At 35.0% G+C, this 26273-nt stretch overlaps 1 protein-coding gene across 2 annotated transcripts in view; it reads left to right on the top strand.

Moving 5' to 3' along the window:
- The first annotated feature begins 2606 nt into the window (after positions 1-2606).
- The window catches only part of alpl (alkaline phosphatase, biomineralization associated), a 44860-nt gene continuing 21193 nt past the window's right edge, over positions 2607-26273 (top strand). Inside the window, exons 1-4 of one of the 2 annotated variants that reach the window (XM_022682474.2) lie at positions 2607-2757; positions 19623-19769; positions 23385-23504; positions 25020-25135. In XM_022682474.2, coding sequence (XP_022538195.2) covers positions 19661-19769; positions 23385-23504; positions 25020-25135 — 345 coding nt within the window. In that variant the 5' untranslated portion in view covers positions 2607-2757; positions 19623-19660. Of the gene's footprint in view, positions 2758-12650; positions 12870-19622; positions 19770-23384; positions 23505-25019; positions 25136-26273 lie in introns of those variants that run through there. The other variant, XM_049471819.1, reaches the window with a different exon arrangement.

The following is a 26273-nucleotide window of genomic DNA, read 5'->3' as shown; positions in this document are numbered from 1 at the left end:
TGTTATAATTATAATTATTATTATTAAATAATTAATATTGCGTTGTTATGTATAATCATTCAATTGTATGATTATTACATAATTAATAACTGTACATATACATATTATTATGTTATATAACTCTTCTTACATTATTTTATTATTACTATACAGCAATTTATTGTTCCGTTATTATTACACTAAAATGCTCTGTCCATTTTTCACAATTGTACAAATAAAATATAATGCTATAATAAATCATTTATCTTGTTTTATAAAAAATCTGCATTTTCACTTATTTTGAACACTGAAAGATATATATTTCAGTATTTAAAATAAGTAAATATATCTTTCACCATTACAAATAAGTGAATATATCTTTCAGTATTTAAAATAAGCGAAAAGGCAGATTATATATATATATATATATATATATATATATATATATATATATATATATATATATATATATATATATATATATATATATTTATTGTATTATATATATTTGGTTTAGTTAATTTTTACATTGTAAATTTAAAGTTCAAAACTATATTATTAAAGCTATACAGGAACACATGCATAATTATTTAGTAAACAGTAAAAAGTGTTAAGCAAATCAGAATATGTTTAATATTTTATATTTTCCTACCATCAGTCTTCCATCACATGGTTTAAATCTGCAGGTTTATTTGTGAGTGTGAAGCGACACCTGCTGGTTCTGATCATTAATTTCACACATGTTTACAAAGGCATTTAAAACCATGCTATCTGCTCACCATCAGCAGCCGGAGTCCGAGAGAGTACAGGTTGTACAGGCATGCTGCTTTTCTGTGGGTGGGTATAGTAGGTGGCGCTCTCTCCCTTATGATGGAGTCTGGCTTCACATGTATCGCAGGAGGCATGCTCTGGTCTTTACTCACCTGGTGTTAGGAGCATTAATACTGAAAAGGATAGTTCAAATAAACAGCACTTGAGTTAATGGCCAAATTGGGGAGAAAACGGGGTAAAATTAGAAAATCATTAAAAAAAACATACAATCATGCTGACAGTTGTTCACAAGCAGAACAAATTGCCAAATAAAAAACTAAATAATGATCTATCTCATAATAATGATTTAGTATCTCATAATAATGACTTAGTATTTCATAATAATGGCTTAGTATTTCATTATAATGACTTAATAGAGAACCCTTGCTTTTTTAAGTGGCAGAATTGGGCTTTCAAACAATACTAATAATAACACAAAATTAGTATAAATTAGTATAAATTAGATTTAAAGCCATTCGGTTGTTGATTTACTTCTATGTTTTGGATCGTTGTTCTGTTGCATCATCCATCCTCTGTTGAGCTTCAGTTCGAGGACAGATGGTCTTAAGTTTTCCTGCAAAATGTCTTGGTAAACTTGGGAATTTATTGTTCTGTTGATGACGGCAATCAGTCCAGACCCTGAGGCAGCAAAGCAAAGCAGCCCCAAACCATGACGCTCCCTCCACCATGTTTCACAGTTGGGGTGAGGTTTTGATAATGTTGTGTGCTGTGCTGCCTTTTTTCTCCACACATAGTATTGTGTGTGTTTTCCTTCCAAACAACTCAATCTTTTGGTTTCATCTGTCCACAGTATATTTAGCCAGTAGTGCTGTAGTGAAACATCCAGGTGCTGTTTTTTTTTTTGCAAACTTCAAAATTTCAGCTTTTTGTGTTTTTTTTTTTAGGACAGTAGTGGCGTCCTCCGTGGTGACCTCCCATGAACTTCATTCTTGTTAAATCTAGTTTTCATAATTGTATTTATAGATTTGTCAACAAAAATGTTGCAGTATGTGCCAGAGATTTCTGTAAGTCTTTAGCTAACACTCTCAATGAGGATTCTTCCTCACCTCATTGATAATCATTCTGTGCTGTGCTCTTACAGTCACCTTTACAGGACTTTACTACATCTAGGGAGAGCAGCTCCAATAACAGTGCTAAACTTTCTCTGTTTGTAGAGCGTCTGTCTTGTAGACCGTGGACACATGAACATCAAGGCTTTTAGAGATACTTTTGTAACCCTTTCCAGGTTCATGCAAGTCGACAAACAATTCTTGAACGTAGGTCTTCTGAGAGCTCTTTTTTTTTTTTTTGCTTTTTTTGCACGAGGCATGATTCACTTCAAGCATAGCTTCTTAAGAACAGCAAACTCACATCCTGGCTCAAATTGGCTCTTAGAAAAGTCATTAGCTCTAGGGGTTCACATCCTTTTTCTTTTTATCCCCCTCACTGTGAATGTTAACATGTTGTGTTCAATAAAACCATGCAAACATATAATATTTTTTTGTGTGGTGTTAGTTTAAGCAGAGTGTGTTTGTCTATTGTTGTGAAATTAATGACCAATTTATGCAGAAATCCAAGTAATCCCAAAATGTTGGGCTGGATATTTTTTTGATGGACCTGGCAACCCTGAGTGAGAGAGAGAGGCAGTGATGGAGGCAGTAGGGGGTCTGGTGTTGGTCAGCAGGAGGAGCTCTAGCTTCACTTTATTTTTATTATCATTATATTATTTCAGCACCGGTGGGCTGTTCACACTGGGGTTTAGCGGCATTATAAAAGCCAGAACCAGGAGCAGACAGCAGAAGAAAGAGGAGGAAAAAGAGGAGGAGAAAGAGGAGGAGATAGAGGAGGAGATAGAGGTGTAGGAGGGCTGGAGAGGGATCTGGACACTGTTCTCCTCGGCTGGACTGCACTGTGGAGATTCTCCAGGCTGGATAAAGTGTGTTAATAGAGGCAGAAAGAACACAGAGGGTAAGTGTATTTTATATTTTATTTATCTGCATGTATTTAAACTCTTCTTCACTTGAAGAAGAATATATTTACAGAGAACCAGCAGACTGAGAGAGAGCTGGAACTTCTCATGGTCAGAGATCTGACCATGTGCTTTCCCTGAGTACACAGTGCAGCAGCTGTTATCTCAATCTGAGTGTCGGAAGAGTAGCGTGAATAACTTATACCTACATACCTACAAATTACAAATACCTATGAATTATTAATTACATCTTATCTACCATTTTGCATTCCACACTTTACTCATCCATTGTATGTATGTGCATATGCATGTGTATGTATGTGTATATGTGTATGTGAACATATATATATGTATATATGTATATTTATATATATTAAAGGTATTGTATGGTATCATATTAATACCTAGGTGCTCATTATATTAGTTTCTGTGCTGTGTTTTTTGGTACGTCAGTAAAAAGAGGTATAACATAGTAACACATATACATAGAATCAGCATAGTGTAAAAATACTTTTATTTATTGAATTATTTCCATTTTCATCTTTTTTTAGACACATAAAAACATGTCTTTATGTTTGGTAGCTAAATAGTGAAAAGTAGCTTGAATAACTTACATAAAATACTTAAAATACTTACATACCTATGTCTGTCGGTCTGTTTACAGTGGATGTAGACAGTCTAAGGATGGGACAAGGTATTGTGTTGCATCGTATAACATCTTATATATTATGTAACACAGCATTAATTCATAATGCATAATAGAGCACTGAGAGGTTCAGTGGTTTAAAGCGCTGCTACTATGAACGGGAGGTCGCAGGTTCGAACCCCCGCTCATGCAGCTTTACCATCAAGCTGCCGGCGCTCAGAGGGAGCACAATTAGCCCTGCTCCCTCCGGGTGGGTAGATTGCGCTCTCTCCCCACATCACTAAAGGGTGATGTCTGCAGCACAGGGCGTCTGTGAGCTGATGTATCAGAACCGAGTTGCTGCGCTCAAAAAGAAGCGGTGGCCGACTTCACATGTATCGGAGGAGGCATGTGTTAGTCTTCACCCTCCTGGTGTGTTGGGACATCGCTAGTTATAGGGGGAGTCCCAATGAGTGGGTTGGGTAATTGGCCATGTAAATTAGGGAGAAAATGAGGAAAAATTATAAAAAAAATAAATAGAAATGCTATACATATTCATAATCATGTTTATAAGGCTTTATGAATGCATTATAATGTGTTAATAGATAGTCTAATAGACACGACATTCATAAAAAGTGTTACTAACGTAATCTTATACTAAAAAATTGAGTCAACTACTTCAGTTGTGATTTAATTTCAGTAAGTTGATTTAATTTCTTTTTTTAAGTATAGTACAGTATAGCACACAGCCAACGCAGTAGAGTTAGCAGCTCTGTGTAAAAAAATGATGCTTGTTCTTACAGCCTACAACATAGAGCCCAGAGAGTTAATCGTAATATATAATCTACTGTATTGTACTGTATTAAATTTATATAAGGTAGCCTGGGGGGTGAATACACACTAACAGTGAGTCAGTACCCAGTGTGCACATCAATTAGATGGTGCTAAAAGCCAATATACATGCAGAATTTGATTATTTAGGAGTGTTTTATCCTCTTCAGTAACACAGACGCTGTTTTTTTGCTGCATGCTTGATGAGGAAATCACAAACAGCCCATTGATGCAGTTCAGGATGCTCCATTCTGCTCATTCTGCTGCAAAAATACAAAAAAATGCCCCTTTTTCACTGGATAAAATAAAATTCTTCATACAAACCCACTTTCTACCCAAAGTAAACACATAACTGTGAGGCAAAAATGGCGTATTCATGTGGAAATGAGGCCGAGTTCAGGAAATTCAGTGCATTCGACGTTTACTCTGTTTTTTCTGTGTGTATTTGTATGCATGGCTCATTTTCAAAAGTTAAAGGCCAGCCTTCCAGACACAGGTCACGCTAAAGACACAAAGACCACCTTCCTGCACTCAGGAAGAAGCAAACTAACAAACAAAACAGTTATACAAACAAAAACTCACTTATTTAATCATTTAAACACATATCTGACGTGTGTGTGTCTGTATGTGATGAACTGAGAGAAAGATATATGTGCATTTGTCCTCATATCTACAGTCGAAAAGACTATACACTGCAAAAATCAATTTAGAAAAAATAGAAATGCATATAAAAATTGTGATATATATGCTATAATTTGCTATATTATGCCCTTAGACCCTGTAGGTGATTCATCACTTTTAAACTACGTTATTCCTATAATTAATAACAGTTTCATAGGCCTTATGATAGAACCCTGTGGGACTCCACAAGGTACAAGGCTCAAACAAAGTTTTTTACTAAATAATTCATAAAATTGGGGCAATAGGAATTAATACTTTACTAGATAATGAACCTAGAGGTCAGTAGGTTAAGCTAAACTATCTCTAAATCCTATGGAAATACTTAAATCCCATAAAAATATCCTAATTTTATGTCCCAAAGTATAAGTATAACCTGACCACTGTCTTTCTGTGCTCATTTTGATTTTAAATGACTTAAAATAAAGTTTTTCTTGTCTCTTAATAAAGTGTTTGAGAGCATCAGTTAAAGTAAAGTAGTGAAGAGGTAGAGTTACAGGTATACAGTGAATAGTGAATATTTGACTAATGTTCAAATCCAGATTATGAAAGCCAGAACTACTCAACTAAATAAAGAAAATAAATTACTATAAGAAAAAAGTTAAGTTTAGTTACAGACATTCAGAGTGCTTCACAAACTAAAAAAATACAAAGAGAATGAATAAAAAAATATAATAAAAATTAAGCATAAATAAAACATGATAAAAACACTAGATTTAACACTGTTAATTAGAATAAAAGTGACGTTACAGCTTGAAAAAACATGTATTACACATTAATTAAAATAAATAAAATTGAAATATAATAAGTACAAGTATCCTAAAAACAAGGATCCATAAGTGCAGTCGCTGCAAAAAAAACATAAAAAACGTTATGATGGTGAAACTGGCCCTCATCAGGACAACTCGAAGAAAAAAAAAGGAAAGAGAGAGCAAGAGTTAACAGCTCCTCAGATAAGAGCATCTAAATTCTTCTTCACAGGGTATTTTTTAAGTTTGTTTAACAGTTTTTTTAAGTTTAACTATATGATTCACTATGTGTTCCTTCATAGTCTGATAGATCACTTCACTATTCATTTACTTTTAAGTAGGAAAATGCTGCATAGTTTAGATCCTGGTTTTAAATGTAAATCACTCTGCTATGGTGTGAGAGGTGTGTGTGAGGAGTGTGAGATGAGTATGTGAGGAGTGTGAGATGAGTGTGAGAGGTGTGAACAGCTGTAAACTAGGTGTGAGGGATTTTAAGCAGCATTATTAACCCCTTAACACCTGTTGTTGCAAATATGCGACTAACCGTTTGATTCAATCAACCTGCCAAGATAGCGCCTGCATTCCCCCAATGCCTGTTAGTGCATATTCGCCACGGACCTAGGAACCTTTGACAATTTACAATTCAAATGAATCTAGAATTCAAATTAATGAAATGTTTCCTGTAATATTTGTGTATATTGTGTTGGTGACAGTAATTGGTGTTATTTATTATTGAATGCCTGCTGTTGGGTGCATAAATAAAACATTGATTTTTCACTGTTACATTACTCTGTTATTGTTATCTTAGTATGGACCATTATGTCTGCTGTAGCAAATTTGCAACATACCAAATTTACCCCAAATAGACCATATTGCCTGTTGTTGCAAATTTGCAACATACCAAAATTTCTATTTATTTTTGTGCAAAAGTGAAATTAATAATCTCAACAATATTTACTTTCTATTTTTTCATATACAGCTACATTAATTCAGGCGTTAAGGGGTTAAAATGGCCCGTCGGCTTTATTGTGTTCTGTGGTGTAAATTGACCCTATCAGAGTTTTAGTGTAATGGCCTGTTTCATCTGCGCTCAGTTTAACAGCTGCATTTAGTCCCCGAACAATACTGCACCTGAAACCCCTCTCAGACTGAGCTTCCGCAGAAACGCTGCTGAAATCTCATCATGCATTAAATAATATAAAGCAACTAAAGAGAATCGGAGCAGCTGTTTCCCATAAAACCCTTAAATACAGTCTGATAACTGGATTAAATGAGCTTTATGCTAAAGCTCTGAGAAAGTGCTATATAGCAGGGTTCAGCAGCAGCAGCAGGAGGAGGAAGATCAGGATGCCTCCATTTACTCAAGAGCCTCGGGGCGTTTCAGGTCAGCTCAAAATCCGATTTTTTCAGGGTTGTGTGAACGTGCCAAATCCACATATTTCAAATCAGATTTGAGTCATTAAGGCTATGTTCATATTGCAAGGCTAAAGTGACTCAAATCAGATTTTTCATGGTGTTTCGAACATGCCAAATCCAAATATCTCAAATTAGAGTTGAATCAATTAGGCTACATTCACATTGCAAGGCTAAAGTGACTCAAATCCGTTTTTTTAAGGGTTGTTCGAACATGCCAAATCCAAATATCTCAAATTAGAGTTGAATCAATTAGGCTACATTGACATTACAAGGCTGAAGTGTCTCAAATCTGATTTGAAATATTTGGATTTGGCACGTTCACGCAACCATGAAAAAATCAGATTTGAATCACTTAGGCTACGTTAATATTATTAGGCAGAAGTGACTCAAAATCAGATTTTTTCATGGCTGTGTGAACGTGCCAAATCCAAATATTTCAAATCAGATTTGAGTCACTTAGGCTACATTCACATTACTACAAGTCATGTAGCTCAAATGCGTTTTTTTTTGCTCAGATCAGGTTTGTCTATCTTGTCAGTTCACATTCACTGTAAATGTAAGTGCAAAGAGAAATAAGTGTAATGTAAAAGAAATGTAAAAGCGGATTTGAATCACTTTCATATGTGCTTCTAAATCGAATACTTATCAGATCCATGAACATGCGGCTTGAATGTGAACAATGGAATTGTAATTCCTACGTGTTTTTGCTTTTACGCATTAGCGTTAGCGTTAACATTAGCGCTACATGCTTCTCTCTCCTAACCACATATCTCTTGGTGGAGCTATAGCTGTAAAAAAAAAACAGCAAAAGCAAACCAAAGCCTGGCCTTTTTCTTTTTTACCTCCTGGACCTGAGCATGAACTACAGACCAACTGTTTACTCTCCACTCCAGCAAAAGAAAGATGCTCCACATATGATATTGATATGATATTCATATATAAAATTATATTTAATCACAGTTTTAATTTCATGCATCTTGGCATCATGTTCTCCTCCACCAGTCTTACACACTGCTTTTGGATAACTTTATGCTGCTTTACTCCTGGTGCAAAAATTCAAGCAGTTCAGTTTGGTTTGATGGCTTGTAAGAGGTTTTCAATTTAGCAAAATCAAAGAAACTAATTAGTGTGATTGCAGTAGGCTTTCCGATCGGACTTACGTTTTTCGTAAAAACTTCGTAAATGTGTGCTTTTTTGCCAATTGAAAAAGAATAGGGAGAATTTGCACGCCCGTGTATGTCACAATTTTTGAGATACGAAGACGAAATACGGATGGTCAATAAAAGTTATGTTGCGTAGCAACGTGCAAACACATTTTAATCTCATTTATGCATATACATTACCTAGTTACCATGTAGCAACACCATAGCAACCACCACGGATACCATAGCAACACCTTAGCAACCACCTAGAAACTGCTTAGCAACAACCTAGCAACCACTTAGCAACACCATAGCAACCACCCTGGATTCCATAGCAACACCTTAGCAACCACCTAGCAACATCTTAGCAACCGCCTAGCAACCACTTAGCAACACCATAGCAACCACCCCAGATACCATAGCAACACCATAGCAACCATCACAGATACCACCACAAATACCAGCCAGATCTGCAGTCACACTCGCAGTTTCTGCAGGAACTGCAATCTAGTTTTTAAGTGCTCTCTTATTTTTACAGAGCTGTATTATTAAATGTCATTATGTCATTTGCATCTATTGGCTTTAAAATGACAATAATATATATATATTTTTTCACAATAATTTCTGGATAAGCGCGATAATTTAAGATCACCTTGTCACAATGGTTGTGATTGGTTGAAAAATGGCATACTGGTACATTTAGACTTTTTTAAGTTCTGTACACGAGAGCCGGCTGCTGTTGTACAGGATGTTTTCGCTGGTGAGATCAATGGCATTCTTTCCTCGTGAGCCCAAACAGCAGCGTCCTCAACAAAGTGGGCAGTAATTCCTCTTCCTCTTCATCACAGAATAGAACTGAAGCTCCGGCTCAAAAACAAACCAATCCATTCAACTTCCGCACAATCCCGGCCTGCAGGCACCAGCAGCGCTCTCAGAGAGCGAGTATCTGCGGAGTTTAGCAGCTCAGGATTAAGATAAAACTCTCTGTGAAGAAGACAACAATGAACAGGCAGCACTTTTAATCGGATGCTAACTCTAATCCACGTCGCCGCTTTAATAAAAGAAATAGAAGACGGTATTAGTCTTCAAAACCAGCGCATTTCAAAACACTGCAGGCGCAGAATATTACAGATACATCCACAAATACATTGTGCATCTGTAATTTCTCTAAAGAAAAGAAAAGAACTTCTACTTTTAATAGTCTTAACAGAGTTCTCTGTGTTTCTGTGTCACTAAAATCAATTTCAATACTAAGATCAATACTAAAGTCAGTATGGAATTATTTTTAAGTGAACAAAAAGCTTTGCTGGATTTTCTCAATCAGCTTTATTATAAAGTAGAGTCACCTGGAATTCAGGCTTTCAGTTAACAGCTGTGCTGAACTCATCAAGAGTTAATTACTCTTAACTGTCTCTTCATTACAGTTTTAATCACAGTTTTAATTTCATGCATCTTGGCATTATGTTCTCCTCCACCAGTCTTACACACCGCTTTTGGATAACTTTATGCCTTTTCGCTTTAGACGCTTTGAAAAAAGTATGATATACAGCGCTGGAAAAAAAAATAAAGATACCACTTAAAAAGGATGAGTTTCTTAAATTTGACCAAATTGAAAACCTCTGGAATATAATCAAGAGGAAGATGGATGGATGGAAGAGTTAATTACTTGAATGCTTTGTCTCTTAATTACAGTTTTATTCACAGTTTTTTTTCATGCAGTTTTGCATCATGTTCTCCCCCTTCACTAGTCTTACACACTGCTTTTGGATAACTTTATGCTGCTTTACTCCTGGTGCAAAAATTCAAGCAGTTCAGTTTGGTGGTTTGATGGTTTGTGATCATCCATCTTCCTCTTGATTATATTCCAGAGGTTTTCAATTTGGTAAAATATAAAGAAACTCATCATTTTTAAGTGATCTCTTATTTTTTTTACAGGGGTGCATATATTTTATATTTTAGATTTTAGATTTTAGATTCTTCTAAGCAGCTCCTCTTAGATGATTAGATGACAGCTTTGCACACCTAACAGCATTGCTTCAGGCTTTCAGTTAACAGCTGTGCTGAACTCATCAAGAGTTAATTACTTGAATTTCTTGTCTCTTAATAAAGTGTTTGAGAGCATCAGTTAAAGTAAAGTAGTGAAGAGGTAGAGTTACAGGTATTCAGTGAATAGTGAATATTTGAGTAATGCTCTAATCCAGATTATGAGAAGCAACAACTACTCAACTACTGTAAATAAAAACTAAGTATCCTCAAATGCAGTCGCAAAGAACCGTCAAAAACATTATGATGGAACTGGCACTCATCAGGACCGCCCCAGGATAGGAATAGTTGCACAAATTGTGTAATATCATGCTATTTCATGGGTTTTTTATATAAAATATTATTATATTATTTAGTACATAGTTAATGATTTAATGCTTTATGTTCGTATTTTACTTTGTTTTATATTTGATTTGATTGATGAGACTAAATAAAGAAAAGAAAGCACTTTTAATCAGATGCTAACTTTAACTCTAATAATAATCCACGTCGCTGCTTTAATAAAAGAAATAGAAGATGGTATTTGAAGTATTAGTCTTTAAAACCAGCACATTTTAGACCACTGCAAACTCAGAATATTACAGAATCAACACCAATCAAACAGACGTACGATCCATAAACACCGTGCCGCTAAGTATTATGTCTGGGAAGCTCTTAAGGCTGAGGGGCGAAACCCTTGTAAATAGTTATTTGTCGCAGCAGCAACAGCCGGCCTTTTGTTATAATGGCAGCAGAGTGAAGCTGGCGGGATAAACTGCATTTAAAGCAGGACTTTCTGTCACGTCTCGCTTATTGTGCTTATTGTCGCTCAGCTCGGCAGCCGTGACTCACCGACACGCGTCAGAGCGCTTTATCATTATCATTATTATTATTGTATAAGTCTGTCTGAAGAAACGTGAAGTAATGCTTTAATATTCAACGTACAACAGCAACAGTGAAGAAGAGAAGAGAAGTTAGAGTCACATTTCGCCAGAGAGCTAAAGGCTAAAGCTACTGTTTCCATGTGGGTCAGCCAGACGTCTTCCTGTAGCAGTTTTTTTTCTCCAGTTTCTAAGAGTCTTTATTTGAAGGTGTAGAAACAGTTCTCACCGCTCTCTGACTTCTGTATCTGTAATTCTCTAAAGAAAAGAAAAGAACTTCTAATTTTAATACTTTTAATGGAGTTCTCTGTGTTTCTGTGTCTTTTTCTACTTTTGCCTAATTAAAAACCTCTGGATTATAATCAAGAGGAAGATGGATGATCACAAACCATCAAACCACCAAACTGAACTGCTTGTATTTTTGCACCAGGAGTAAAGCAGCATAAAGTTATCCAAAAGCAGTGTGTAAGACTGGTGGAGGAGAACATGATGCCAATATGCATGAAATTAAAACTGTGATTAAAAACCAACCAGGGTTATTCCACCAAATATTGATTATTTCTGAACTCTTAAAACTACTTTATGAATATGAACTTGTTTTCTTTGTATTATTTGAGGTCTGAAAGCTCTGCATCTTTTTTTTGTTATTTCAGTCATTTCTCATTTTCTGTAAATAAATGCTCTAAATGAGAATATTTTTATTTGGAATTTGAGAGAAATGTTGTCTGTAGTTTATAGAATAAAACAACAATGTTCATTTTACTCAAACATAAACCTATAAATAGCAAAATCAGAAAAATTGATTCAGAAAAAGAAGTGGTTTCTCATTTTTTTCCTGAGCTGTATAGTAGCATAGCTAAGCAATTATACCATTTTAATGACAGCACAATTTTTTCGGGATTACATTGAGGGTGACCCTCTTTTACAATGCAGTCGAGCTTTTAAGAGAGTTTAAAAATGATTGAAAACATTAGATTAGAAATGAGAAATAATAAGGTTTAAAATAGTATGGTTATTATTGAGATTGAGATAATGCAAAGAAAACAAGTTCATATTCATAAAGTTTTAAGAGTTCAGAAATAATCAATATTTGGTGGAATAACCCTGGTTGGTTTTTAATCACAGTTTTAATTTCATGCATCTTGGCATCATGTTCTCCTCCACCAGTCTTACACACTGCTTTTGGATAACTTTATGCTGCTTTACTCCTGGTGCAAAAATTCAAGCAGTTCAGTTTGGTGGTTTGATGGTTTGTGATCATCCATCTTCTTCTTGATTATATTCCAGAGGTTTTCAATTTGATAAAATCAAAGAATTTTATAATTTTTAAGTGCTCTCTTAATTATTTCCAGAGCTGTATATATGTATACTGTATATGAAGATGTTTTCTAAAGATGGAGGAGCAGCTAGGTTGGGTCCAGTGAGCCAGTATTAACCCTAATCCCTCTCTCTCTCTCTCTCTCTCTCTCTCTTTATGCTCTGTATTCTCCAGTGTACCGTAGTTCAGCAGAGGGCTGAATGAGGGTCTGGTCTCTCTGTTCTCTGAGTGAAAGTGGATTTATTTAGTGTTCTCAGTCTGAATTAAAGGGCGGGGTTTATCGTATCTGTTTTGGACGCTATGACTCAGGAACGGGTTTTCGTCACGACGTTTTTCTCAGGTGTTCTGGTCGTGGTGGTTCTGGCGCTCCTCTGCTACTTCACCTGCCGCATCGCGTCCAGAGTGGCTCCTGTTGGAGCGCCAATGCATTTCTGAGTCTTGGAGAATCGGTAAAGAATGATTTATCAAAGCTCTTAGATAGTGCTAGTCAGTATACAGTAGGGGTGGGCGATATGGCTCTAAAATAATATCACGATATTTCGGGGTATTTTTGCGATAACGATATACTTGGCGATATAGAAAAACTAAAATAATTAATACACCTAAAGCTTCACAGTAAATAATAGACTACTTTTAAGACAGAACAGCCCTATTATCACAATATGGATTTTTAATATCATGATATTTCTGTATCACGATATATTGTATACCATATAATATTGCCCACCCCTAGTATACAGTATTATTTCCCTACGTAGTGAACAGTGATGGGAGTAACGGCGTTACTTTTTTCAGTAAGGAGTAATCTAACTAATTACTCTGACTGTAACTATAACGCTGTTACCATTTTCTACACCCTGTTACTGCACGTTACTTTAGCTTTTTTAACATATAGACAAAGGCGCAAGTGTGTGTGTGTGTGTGTGCGTTGTGTGTGTGAGTCACCACACTCTTTGCTGTCGTGCACTCTATTCATCTGGCTTATGAAACGCGCTCTGAGAAGGTGGGGGGTGGGAGGAGTGGGGGTTACGGGGACCAGTAACACAAAAATAACGCAATAGTTACTTTTACTGGTAACTACTTACTTTTATAGTGGAGTAACTCTGTTAGTAACTCCGTTACTTTTTTGGAGAAGTAATGAGTAACTATGACTAATTACTTTTTCAAAGTAACTGCCCAACACTGATAGTGAAACTCACCATTGATCTCGCCATCAAAAAGCAGCCGGCTCTCCGGTACAGAAGTTAAAAGTCTAAATGTACCAGTATGTCATTTTTAAACCAACGACAATAAGGTGACCTGTTACGATTATCTTTATAAATTATTGCGATAAATGATATAATTGTCGTTTTAAGGCCAATAAGTACAAACAACATAATGTCATTTAATAATACAGCTCTGTAAAAAAATAAGAGAGCATTAAAAATGCTGAGTTTCTGTGATTTTACCAAACTGAAAGCTGAACTGCTTGAATTTTTGCACCAGGAGTAAAGCAGCATTAAGTTATCCAAAAGCAGTGTGTAAGACTGGTGGAGGAAGAGAACATGATGCCAAGATGAAAAGTGAAGTGATTCATGAAGTGACTATAAAGGAACACATAAGGAATCGTGTAGTAACTTAAAATTGTTAATTGTCTCTCTGTGCAACAGAGAGAACTCTTCCTTTTACTTTGTTGGGGCACTCCTGATGAGTGCCAGTTTCATCATGATCATCATCATCATCATCATCATACTGTTTTTGATGGTCATTTGTGACTGCACTAGAGGACACTTTTAAAGTTCTTGAAATTGACTAATTGACTTTCTAAGTCATTTTGGGAACACTTTATAATAACTTTAATTAATATACCATTAAGTAATAATTAAAACATATAATTTTCTTAATCTTAAGGAGCTAAAAAGTTGCTAATATAGTTGTAAATACAAATAGATACATTGGTAACACTAAGCATTGTGAGTGTAAGAATGTTTAGAAATATGATCTTGTTCAGATCAAACCCAAAATAAGCACAAAAAATTACTAGTCAAGTTATTCTGATTCTTTTGTACAAATTTAAGCCAATAAATAAGGTATTTTTGCTTGATTTAGGCTTATTTCACTCATTTTGATATTTTGTGATTGCTTATTTAAAAAAAATCTTACTAAGAAAAATTTGCTCACCCCATTGGCAGATTTTTTTTGCTTAATTTGAGCGTTTACGTCTCAATGTACATTTATTTTGTCTAGTTTTTGCCAATGGGTTTTTTTGCAGTGTGAAATAACAAAAAAAGATGCAGAGCTTTCAGACCTCAAATAATGCCAAGAAAACAACAAGTTCATTGGATTGGTTTTTAATCACAGTTTTTTTCATGCATCTTCATGCATCATGTTCTCCTCCTCCACCAGTCTTACACACTGCTTTTGGATAACTTTATGCTGCTTTACTCCTGGTGCAAAAATTCAAGCAGTTCAGTTTGGTGGTTTGATGGCTTTTGATCAGCCATCTTGCTTTTAAAATTAAAATATTTGCAGAAGTGTGAGGGGTGTGCTCAGGTTTGTTGGATAAATGGATGTATCGTGAGTGTGAGAGTGTGAATAGAGAGAGAGAGAGAGAGAGGGAGAGAGGGAGAGAGGGAGGGAGGGAGGGGTGTCCAGTTAATCAGCTTTGTCATGCCTATTAAACTCCTCTGTGCAGTGGCACTCAATCTCATTACAGTGACCTTCAGTAAGAAGCGAAGGGGAGCGTCAGTGAGAGCGAGTGCTGAACGCCGGCCTGTATTTTCATTACCGCAGCGTTTCTAACCCCATTCTAACACTGCTAATGTAGCTTATCAGCTAATTAACTCTGTCCTACCTATCAATTTATTCAGACACTTTATCTCCTTTAACCTGTTACAGTCCGATTACGGGGTGGGTGGGCCGGGGCGAGTCCCTGTTATTAGTTTAACACAGTAAAATTGCTTTATTGTAGAAAACAGTACTGAAAAGAGTAGATTATAAGTAAGTATATACTACACTGCAAAACATCCAGTGGTAAAAAACTAGACAAAATATATGTAAATTTAGACATATATGCTTATATTAAGCAAAAAACTCTGCCAATGGGGTAAGCAAATTATTCTTGGTAAGATTTCTTTAAAAAAAAGTAATCACAAAGTCTCGAAATAAGTAAAGTAATCATAAATCATAAATCATAGAACATAAATCACAGATTTGAAAAACAAGAATTAGAATATCTTGATTGATGACTTTTTGTGTTATTTTTTTGTTTAAATTACGTGAAATAAGATGACAATCTAAGTTAGACTGAGTAATTAAAAAAAAATCATTATTTCAAAAATAATCTAAAACGTACAATGCTTAATAAGACAAAAAAGTCTTATCAGAGAAGAAAATAAGATCTGTTGCCTTAAAACTCTTAAAAACCTTAAAAAGTGAAATGATCTAATTTCAAGGCAATAAATCTTATTTCACCTTATTTTGAATAATTTGAACCCAAAACAAGCGCAAAAAGTTACTAGTCAAGTTATTCTGATCCTTGTGTACACATAAATAACCAATAAATAAGGTATTTTGCTTGATTTAGGCTTATTTCACTTATTTTGATATTTTGTGATTGCTTATTTAAAAAAATCTTACTAAGAACAATTTGCTCACCCCTTAATTTAGGCATTTACGTCTCAATTTACGTATATTTTGTCTAGTTTTTGCCAATGTTTTTTTTTTTTTTTGCAGTGTAGTCACATTATTAATCAGTATATTTAAAGAGTGATAAAATGGAACAAGTTTTTTTCAAGTCAAGTCAAGTCAAGTAGTTTTATTGTCAATGCTGCATATGTACAGGACATACATAGAATTGAAATTACGTTACTCTCCTTCCCAATTTTACAGCAAGTACAGATAATGGATAATAAAGAAAAATAAAGAAAAAGGGGAGACACTATGTGTACAATACAGCAGCAGGGACACAGACATACATGAGACAGAACAAGGTGCAGTAGTGGTGGGGGTGAAATAGATATATAAATAGAAATAAAAAGAAATAAATATAAAATCAATATAAAATATAAAAATATATACAATTAAAATATATACAATTAAAGTATAATTTTGTACTTATTATACTTTAATTGTATAAAAATAGTACAAAAGTCTTACTTTTTAAAATTGTGCTAAGCGTTCTTAACTGCACTAAAGAAAATAGAACTATTTTAAATATACTATACTTAAGTAACATTTAAACATATAAGCTACTTTATGTATGTGCCTCCATATTTTAAATATGCTTACAGTAAAATTATAATACATTTAATTATTAGAGTATTACAATTGTATCACTATTTATTATACACCAGGTATCTGACAACAAACGATAGAAAGGGCGAAGCAAAAGAGTAGTCAAAAATTTGCAAAAAGAAGTCGGAAAAACAAAAAAAAAACAATCAAAAGAAATGCTTAGTAGAAGAGCTAGCAAGCTAGATTCAACATCTGGCGAAAGAACAAAGGAAACAGGGGGTATTTATACAAGGCAGTCCAGGTGTGAGCAATCAGAAGCTCGGCGAGCGTGAACGCTGTAGCGTCACTAGATCAAGGAAGTCCAGTAAGAGAGCATTCTGGGAAATGGAGTCTTTGTTGTAAAGTTCAGAGTCCTGAGCAGGCAGGACTCTGAACTTTACAACTTTACAACTTTACACTTTATTTGACTTGAAATACATGCTGTACACTTTTATTTCTTCTTAATAATAATGATAAAATTGATAAATCAGGTACAAATCAGTTTATTTGAGCCAGAGCCTGTAAAAAAAGATGGACGCCGTGTCACCATTCCCATTCATTCAATGAAAATGAAGACAAAATCTTCCGCCATGTTGGCGATTCTGAAACCCGATTCTGCGCAGTAGAGACCAGAGGAGTGAGAAAGACTGTGGAGAGACAGCCTACTCATTTAAATAACCCCGCCCCCGAGGGCTGCCTCGAGGTCACAGGCTGCAGAGCAGTTATTGGTTATTGGTCCCGCCCATAACCAGCCCTTTTACAATAACCACACCTTTTTTGAATAGAGCAGAATAACGTTTTAATAAACGAATTCTGTGGGGATATAAAAATTTGACAATATAAGCAGAGGTTACACTAGCTGCTGCATTTAAATAATGGAGGTAGAATTACAGTATATTAGAAAAAAAACGTGATTGAAAGTTGTTCTGTTTTGCCATTGAAACCTATGGGGATGGGTGGAGTTACACGGCTTTCTGAAACCGAACAGCAGGGGGCGCCCGACCTGTGGTGGCTTCACTTTTGAGAGACGATGCTCTGTCCAGCTGTATATAGTCTATGGTTTGAGCCATTAATTTAGTATTTAGTCTTAATTTTGTCACTGAGAGGCATTAAAAAATCTTAAATACGCTTAAATCTTAATTCTCCCATAGAAGCAGATACCCTGTAAGCTATGTTATGTATTTAAAACATAATAAAGGATTAGTATATAGGATAGCATCATTATTTTGCTGTGTTTGGTTTGGTTCTAAGAGCCGTCGCTCGGCTGGAGCTCAGACTGACTCTGCTGTTTATTTCCTTCTAAACATTTACATTCTGTTTTTCCTTTCAGTCAGTCGTGTTTATTATGTTTCTCCATCCCGATTTCCTGCGTTTCAGTGCTTTATTGCTTTCAGCATCATTTCAGTGCAGTAAGATATCTGTATGTATTGAGCCTCATTAAAATACAGGCTGTTTCTCACCTTTGCACTGGATTTAGAACTTCCCTAAGGCTGTAAAATTCATTACATATTCATTATAGAGGTTAGAATATCATCACTGTGCAAATTTAACTTCATATCTGCAAAACAGAAACACTTTAAGAAGAGAGAGAGAAAGAAAAGGAAACATACTAGTGATCTAATGTTTTCTAGAGGTCCTGAATCATATATAAAAGATGTACAGCTCAGGGAAAATAAATAAGAGAGCACTTAAAAATGATGAGTTTCTTTGATTTTACCTAATTCAATAAAAACAATATAAAATCCAGGAAGATGGATGATCACAAGCCATTAAACCAAGCTAAACTGCTTGAATTTTTGCACCAGGAGTAAAGCAGCATAAAGTTATCCAAAAGCAGTGTGTAAGACTGGTGGAGGAGAACAAATATTGATAAAACTTTATGAATATAAACTTGTTTTCTTTGCATTATTTGAGGTCTGAAAGCTCTGCATCTTTTTTGTTATTTCAGTCATTTCTCATTTTCTGTAAATAAATGCTCTAAATGAGAATATTTTTATTTGGAATTTGGGAGAAATGTTGTCTGTAGTTTATAGAATAAAACAACAATGTTCATTTTACTCAAACATAAACCTATAAATAGCAAAATCAGAGAAACTGATTCAGAAACTGATTCAGAAACTGATTCAGAAACTGATTCAGAAACTGAAGTGATCTCTTTATATTTCCCAGAGCTGTACTTTTATATATAATAATAAATTATACATGTTTTAGAATGTAAAAAGTAGTATTTCTAGAGCAACAAATGCTTTTGTTCAAATGTAGGTCATATCCAGCAATATGGATAAAAAAAAGGTTTTCATTTATTTTGCCACTTTTTTCACCATGGAATAACATAAATAGCCCTTTTAAAACTTATTTTATTACATTTTTAAACAGCATCATGTATATAATATTCTTTTTTTTAAGAAATTCCTATTCCAAAACTGTAATTCAAAAACATTCATTGAACTCTTAAGTATGTCAAACCTTTTGACTGGTAATATACCTCAATACTTCAATTGAATTACTGAAGTAAAGTTACTTTGTAATGATATTCTAATTTTTTGAGATGCACCTGTATCTTTTCACTTCTTGTGGTATCTGTTTTTTTTTACTCTTTCATAAACTGACTGTTTTCCAGCTGAAAGATCTGTATGAGCTGTACAGGACTAGGATAATAATGCTATGCTAGCTTAGCTAACTTAGCATTAACGTAGCATTTGTTTGTTTACCAAAGAATTTGCTGCCTTTTCTGAGTAAATTTCACTCATATGCTATAGCATTTCAATGCTATTCAAATTTTTTGAGATGCTACACTTTCTGAGAACATGGAGTATTGTTAAAATATTGAGTATCAAGTACCGTGATTGTTTATATTAATAATGCTACAGCAGTATTAGTGTATACTCATACAATCTTAAGATAATGAGAAATATTTTTATAACAGCATCTTTATATTCTGGTTTCAGGTCCAGACTCGTGTAATTTTAGTTCTCTGGGTGGAGAAATGCAGCAGGGGTTTGGAAGACGGTGGTTTGAAGTCAGAACGATGAAGGTCATCACACTCCTCCTCACCTGCCTGGTGTGTAGAGGTTCAGGAAAACCTCAGTTTCCAGGTGAGTTCAATTAAATAATCACAAACACACTTTAACTCTTAATCAAGAGGAAGATGGATGATCACAAGCCATCGAACCACCAAACTGAACTGCTTGAATTTTTGCACCAGGAGTAAAGCAGCATAAAGTTATCCAAAAGCAGTGTGTAAGACTGGTGGAGGAGAACATGATGCCAAGATTAAATTAAAACTGTGATTAAAAACCAACCAGGGTTATTCCACCAAATATTGATTATTTCTGAACTCTTAAAACTTTATGAATATGAACTTGTTTTATTTGCATTATTTGAGGTCTGAAAGTTCTGCATCTTTTTTTTTTTGTTATTTCAGACATTTCTCATTTTCTGCTAATAAATGCTCTAAATGAGAATATTTTTATTTAGAATTTGGGAGAAATGTTGTCTGTAGTTTATAGAATAAAACAACAATGTTCATTTTACTCAAACATAAACCTATAAATAGCAAAATCAGAGAAACTGATTCAGAAACTGATTCAGAAACTGAAGTGATATTTAACTAATATAATGGCAATTAAATATCTACACAAACAAACATTTAACATACATTATATTTTTTACATTTTTAATAAATATTTAATTAATATTTTTAATAATTAAAAGTTCAAGGCTATTAAAGAGTGTAGTTGCCTTTGCTAGTGTATTATTGTTATATGAAATATATGAATTTGTTTTAAAATGACAATTATATGTATAATGTATACACAATTTGTTTATCACAATAATTCTTGAAAAAATGTAAAGTTTGAGAGCATCAGTTAAAGTAAAGTAGTGAAGAGGTAGAGTTACAGGTATACAGTGAATAGTGAACATTTGAGTAATGTTCGAATCCAGGTTATGAGAAGCAAGAACTACAAAACTACAAGACTAAATAAAGAAAACATAACTTTAGAGATGAATTCATTTACAATGTAGGAAAAAACTAAAAAAAAAAAAAAAAAGAAGTATGTAGAAGTCTACATATGTTTATATGAATTTGAATTTTATTTTCGATACTAAAATATGGAATATAATAAAAATAAGTAAATCTCTTCAGGATTAAGTGTGTTGAGTGAGATGAGATGGTCTCACCCAGCCGTCCTTATCCTGTTACAGGATAAGAAGCTCATGAGCTCGAGACACTGCTGTTACTGTCTCTGTGTTTCCTTTATTACTCTCTGAACAGAGCGGGACTCTCGCGGTCATCACGTCTCCTGTTCTGAGGGATGAATCACATGATTTTGGGCTTGTTTTGGGGATGGAGAACATTAGAGGTTCTAGATTTAGAATTTGATAAAGAAAGAAAGGAAGAGATGAACAGGTCTGACTCTGTAATTGTAGCTCTGTTGTTTGTGGTCATTCCGTATTTGGACAGCAGTGTGTTTTTATGAATGAGATACTGTTATACTGTAATAGCGACACTTTTGTTAAAGACGTAATTCCTCTAAAATCCTCTTTTTCTTGTTTTGTATTCTGAAATACAGTGGGTCTCTCTACAGAGTTGTTTATGATGCTGCACATGATGAAACTCTTCCTCAACCTCTTCCTCATTGTCTGCAGCAGCTAGTAAAATAAGATAATATTTAGGGAAAAAAACGAGTCGATCAGGAAAAGCACCGTGCCTACATCAACCCGTGAATTAGTATTTATGGCCCCGCCCACCTCGGCTCGGGACCGCCCTCAGGCAGAGCTGAAGCCAATCAGCGACGCCGTCTCGTCAGATAGGAGATAACTAACAGCGCTAGCAACAGCATGCAGTTCATTCCTGTGTTATTTGTGCGAATAACACATCAGTGTTTATATACTTTACCCAGTAATTCAGAGCCAAGAAACAAATGGTTAGAATTAGTCTATGGAGGAAAAACACCACCAGCCAAGTACAATTGAGATAGGTAGGTGTTTAGCTGTTTAGAACAGTTCTGTTCACACTAGTTAAAAGTAAAAATTAAACCCCGGGGTGGATTTTTTTACTTTCTGGACCTGGACTACCCACCTCTGTGTGTAACTATAGGTTTAAATAGGATCTCCGGTGAATTTGGCATTTTACTCTGAGAGACTCTAAGACTAGGTCAGTGGCTGAACTGCACTTAGAAGGGTATTATTACACATGTTGTTAAGTAACATATGACATTGCAAAAACTGTTATTAGTGTAAAAAAATGTCTTTATTTTAAAACATTTCTAACTGTTGTCCGTCTCGCTGCCTCCTTGTGTCGCAGTGCTGTTAGCCAATCAGAGGCGATATGTTTGCATGTATGAATATTCATGAGCAAGAGCCAAAATCCTATAGTTTCTTCATTATAATATTTATTAGATTATAAGTATGTTGATTCATATAAACTCAAGCAATCTTTAAAAATATTTTCCTATTTTCCCACATGTCAATGTTCAAAACTGTACATGGCAAATGAATACACTAGCTGGGTGGCTAAGCTAAAGAAACACCCATATGACAAGTAGTTTTAATAAAAAACTGATTTAGATGTTTCTCATTTTTATGTGTAATTTCTCTACTGGTGGAACGGGCACTAATCTGGTTGCTAGGTTACGTACTTCTGCTGATTTTTGTTGGCTTGTCAGTAAGCTCAGATATAGTACAGTATAACAGAATTGTCATAAATCATAAAAACACATGAAAACTTTGAAAAAGAGTAGAGTAAAGGCCAAAACAACAAGCAAGGGGTTAAAACCACAGTTAGATAAGCAGAAGGAAAAGGACAAACTGTACAGAGAAATACAGGACTGGAGAATCATGATAACGACAAAACAATGGATGAAGCTTAGTGTGCAAACGACAAGATAATGGGAACTCATCACAAAAATAGGAAACACATTTACTACTGCTGTCATGTGATTATGTGATAAATATAATAATGCATTTATTTATTTAAACAGCAATGTAAACACTGCATCATGTTCAGAAGATCATTTTTTTTTATGTTTATGCTAAAATATAGACTCCTAAAAAGTATTAAAACTACCCTGAGATATTAGAATTAGTGGTGTCAATTGATAAAGAAATAATCAGATTAATCACAACCAAATTCTGTGATCTTCGCCAGTGTTTGCTTTTATTAATGAGAATTTAAATTCATATAAATATAATTCCGTAAATAAAATAATCACTGTTAGATTGCATAGTAAATTAAATGAAATTTATATTATTAGTGTCTTAGAAATAAACAATAAATGCTGATACTTAATAATTGGTAATTATTAATTATGATTCAACGGTGGTAATGAACTCTAGCTCCATATTCCACACCTTCAACAACATGCCAGCAACTGCAGTAAAGCTCTGCAGTAAATCAAACTTGGAGACGTGATTAATTTGTGTTACAAAAATCAAATATTTAATAATCATGTTAAGTTTTTAAAGATTAATCAAACACATTAACATGCTGACAGCGCTAAAATTATAATAAAGTAAAAAAGACTGTAGTCTGTTTGCCAGGAAGTTTATCAGCACAAGTCTCCCTCACAAAAATACAGTATATTAAATACTAGTATTTATTATTTTTATTTTTATCATACTTTTAAGATTAATGTGTTTTTTTCACAAATAGAAAAAGGTTAATTTTATATTTTAAATAAAGTGAAATGTGTTCTCGTGTTCTTCAGAACAAGAAAAGGATCCCGGGTTCTGGAACGCTTGGGCTCAGCGGACCCTGAGGAGTGCACTGACCCTTCAGGAGCCCAACAGGAACATCGCCAAGAACCTGATCCTCTTCCTCGGAGATGGTAAATCTTTAGTATAATTTTTGTATATATATTTTTTTAGTATAATTATTAGTAAAATAACCAAATATAGAGAGTCAGGAAACAAGAATAAAACATTCAGTATGCAATCACAGGGTTGGCAATACTTTGCAAAGAGAAAGATATGATTAAAACAGAGTCATTAGACACAGGTGTAAAGAATCAGTACTCAGGGGAACGCCACTGATCCCAGATATTTACTCTTTTCTTCCATTTATTTTATGTATTTTATCCAACACACTATTATTTATATATAAGGACCCTATCTTACACCCTGTGCAAGGTGTGTCAGGATGCTCATTGCTATCTCACACCCCACGAACACTCTATTTTCACTCCTATTTTCCTCCTGTCTGGTTTAAACAGCAGCAGAGCTTCTGAATATATCTACACTGATGGGCGTGGTGTTCTGGTTATGAAATGAGGTGTGTTCAGGTACATTTCTGGAGTTTTGATTGTTTATCTTGGTAACAGAAAACACAGGAGCTCCACTGACTGAATACAACCTAGACAGACGCCAACAGTCAGACGTTCATCGCTATCTTAGCAACACAACAATAAACAGAATAGTAAATAAAATAACATTGCTGTTCCAGTAAATGAGCTGCTGGAGCTCCTTCACAGCGTCAACCAGCAGCTCAGTTTCCTCTGCTTTAAGAGAAGCGTTTGTTGGAGATGTCCAGGTAGCTGCACCGTTAAAATAGCAATCCGCCAAAATCAGAGCTCACCTGACTCTTAAAGTGAATGATGAACAGCAAGAGACACTCTGATTTATTGGTTTATTATTATTTTGATTAATTAAGAGAATTAGTACATGCCTTTTGCATTGTGTTTCTTTTCGGCGCAATGTGTACTTTTCCTGTGGTTACGATAGCAAAGACACACACCGACACGTCCTAAATTAAGGTGCACAGTGCACAGTTCACAGCTTGCCTACCTCGAAAATACCAGGAATTATGGATTTATTGGTGTTAGTTTCATATAAATTAACAACCAATATTCTTCACTACAGCTTAATTAACCTTATTTATTTGATTATAGCGCCACCATGTGGAGTTGCGAAGCAGTAACTTTAGAAAGGCAAATTAAAGGGCGAATTTAAATGATGTTTCTAAGAAAAATCCACATTTCGATATTGATATCGATACAGTATGATACATTAGAAATCATACGATATATCACAGTACTGATATATTGTCCCACACCTAACTGACACTATTAGCTTTTCACATGTTTTTCTCTGTCAGCCTGTCTCTCTCTCTCTCTCTCTCTGTCTTTCTCTCTCTGTCTTTCTCTCTCTATTCTAGTGTATATTTTTTTTCTGTGGCTTTAAGAAACTCTCAGTGTCAGTCCGGTAAAGTGTCTGGATGACAGCTGGTCATTTCAGGTCCATCAAAAGTCTCAAAAAGCCATAAAAATTGATGTTTTGTGGAGTGCTGAGAGTTTTACAGTGGAGACGCTGGAGATTAACCCTTCGCTGATGCTGTTTTTCTGCAGGGATGGGCGTTCCGACGGTGACGGCGGCCCGGATTCTGAAGGGTCAGCTGAGTGGTCAGTACGGAGAGGAGGTTCAGCTGGAGATGGATAAATTCCCCTACGTTTCTCTCTCTAAGGTCCAGTTCACGCCACATTATCCCATCATGCCTTTCCTTTGCGCTGGTAATCCGCTCTGAGACGCCGCTGCACTGTGAGCCGAGGCTTCATTCAGGCTGTATCGCTCAGAGATGCTGAATAAAACCTGCAGCATCCAATTAAATACTGTAGTTTTAACCCTTAATACACCGCAATTACTGTTATTCCAATTACACCATATTATTTTTGAAACCTAATCGCAGAAATTGAATGAATTGAATGAATTAAGACACAATTAATTTGATTTTGTAATTACCATGATTAAAAGGTTTTATTACACGTTACGCCCAAAATTAACCACACCCATAATTAATTAAGAGAATTAGTACATGCCGTTTTGCATATTTTAAACCTCGCGCAAGCTGTACTTTTCTCGTGGTTACGATAGCAAAGACACAAAGACACTAACACACCCTAAATCAAGCTGTAATGAGCAGAGCGGTTGATGGCTCGCCTAAAAGGAGGTATAATAGGTCTCTAACAGTGTTATTAGGGAATGAGGGAATTCAAATATTTACCTAAAGATTTTGTATTTATAATAGTGTAACTTGCACTATTTAATTTTCCCAAAAATCATAAGTGCGCCTTATAATCCAATGCTACTTATGTATGAATTCTACCAGTCAGGTTGTAAGGAGCAGTAAATCCTTACAATCTGAAAGGAGTTTCAGTAAAGTTTCTCCAGCACCAAGGCTGGAGCAGTAATAGCATTAGCTGCTAACCACAGCGCTAAACGCTAGCTCTTTCACCGTTCAGAGTTGAGTATATTAGACTGTAGTCTGCGTGTTTACCGCTTTAAAACAAACTACTTGGGACAAACCACTAGCTAATATTACCCTGAGTTACCGGAACACTCAGGGTTCTAACTGCGGATAATGCTAATGCTAATGCTAATGCTGCTGCTGCTCCAGCCTTAGTGGAAATCTGGGAAATCTAAGCTTTCTGTAAATAAACAAAAGCATTTTATTCACACAAATGAACAGTTTTCAGGAGATAAATGTGTGTAGATTAACATCCAGAACTCGTTTTACTTTAAAAGAAAATGTTTTTTTAAGAATTACAGTTACAGTTTAGTTTACTTAGCTTAGCTTAGCTTAGCTTTTCGTTTTTTTTTTCTTT

This window comes from Astyanax mexicanus, chromosome 24 (assembly GCF_023375975.1).
Source record: "Astyanax mexicanus isolate ESR-SI-001 chromosome 24, AstMex3_surface, whole genome shotgun sequence".
NCBI lineage: Eukaryota > Metazoa > Chordata > Actinopteri > Characiformes > Acestrorhamphidae > Astyanax > Astyanax mexicanus.
The sequence above is the reverse complement of the archived record's forward strand: the minus strand, read 5'-3'. Positions and strand labels throughout refer to the sequence as shown.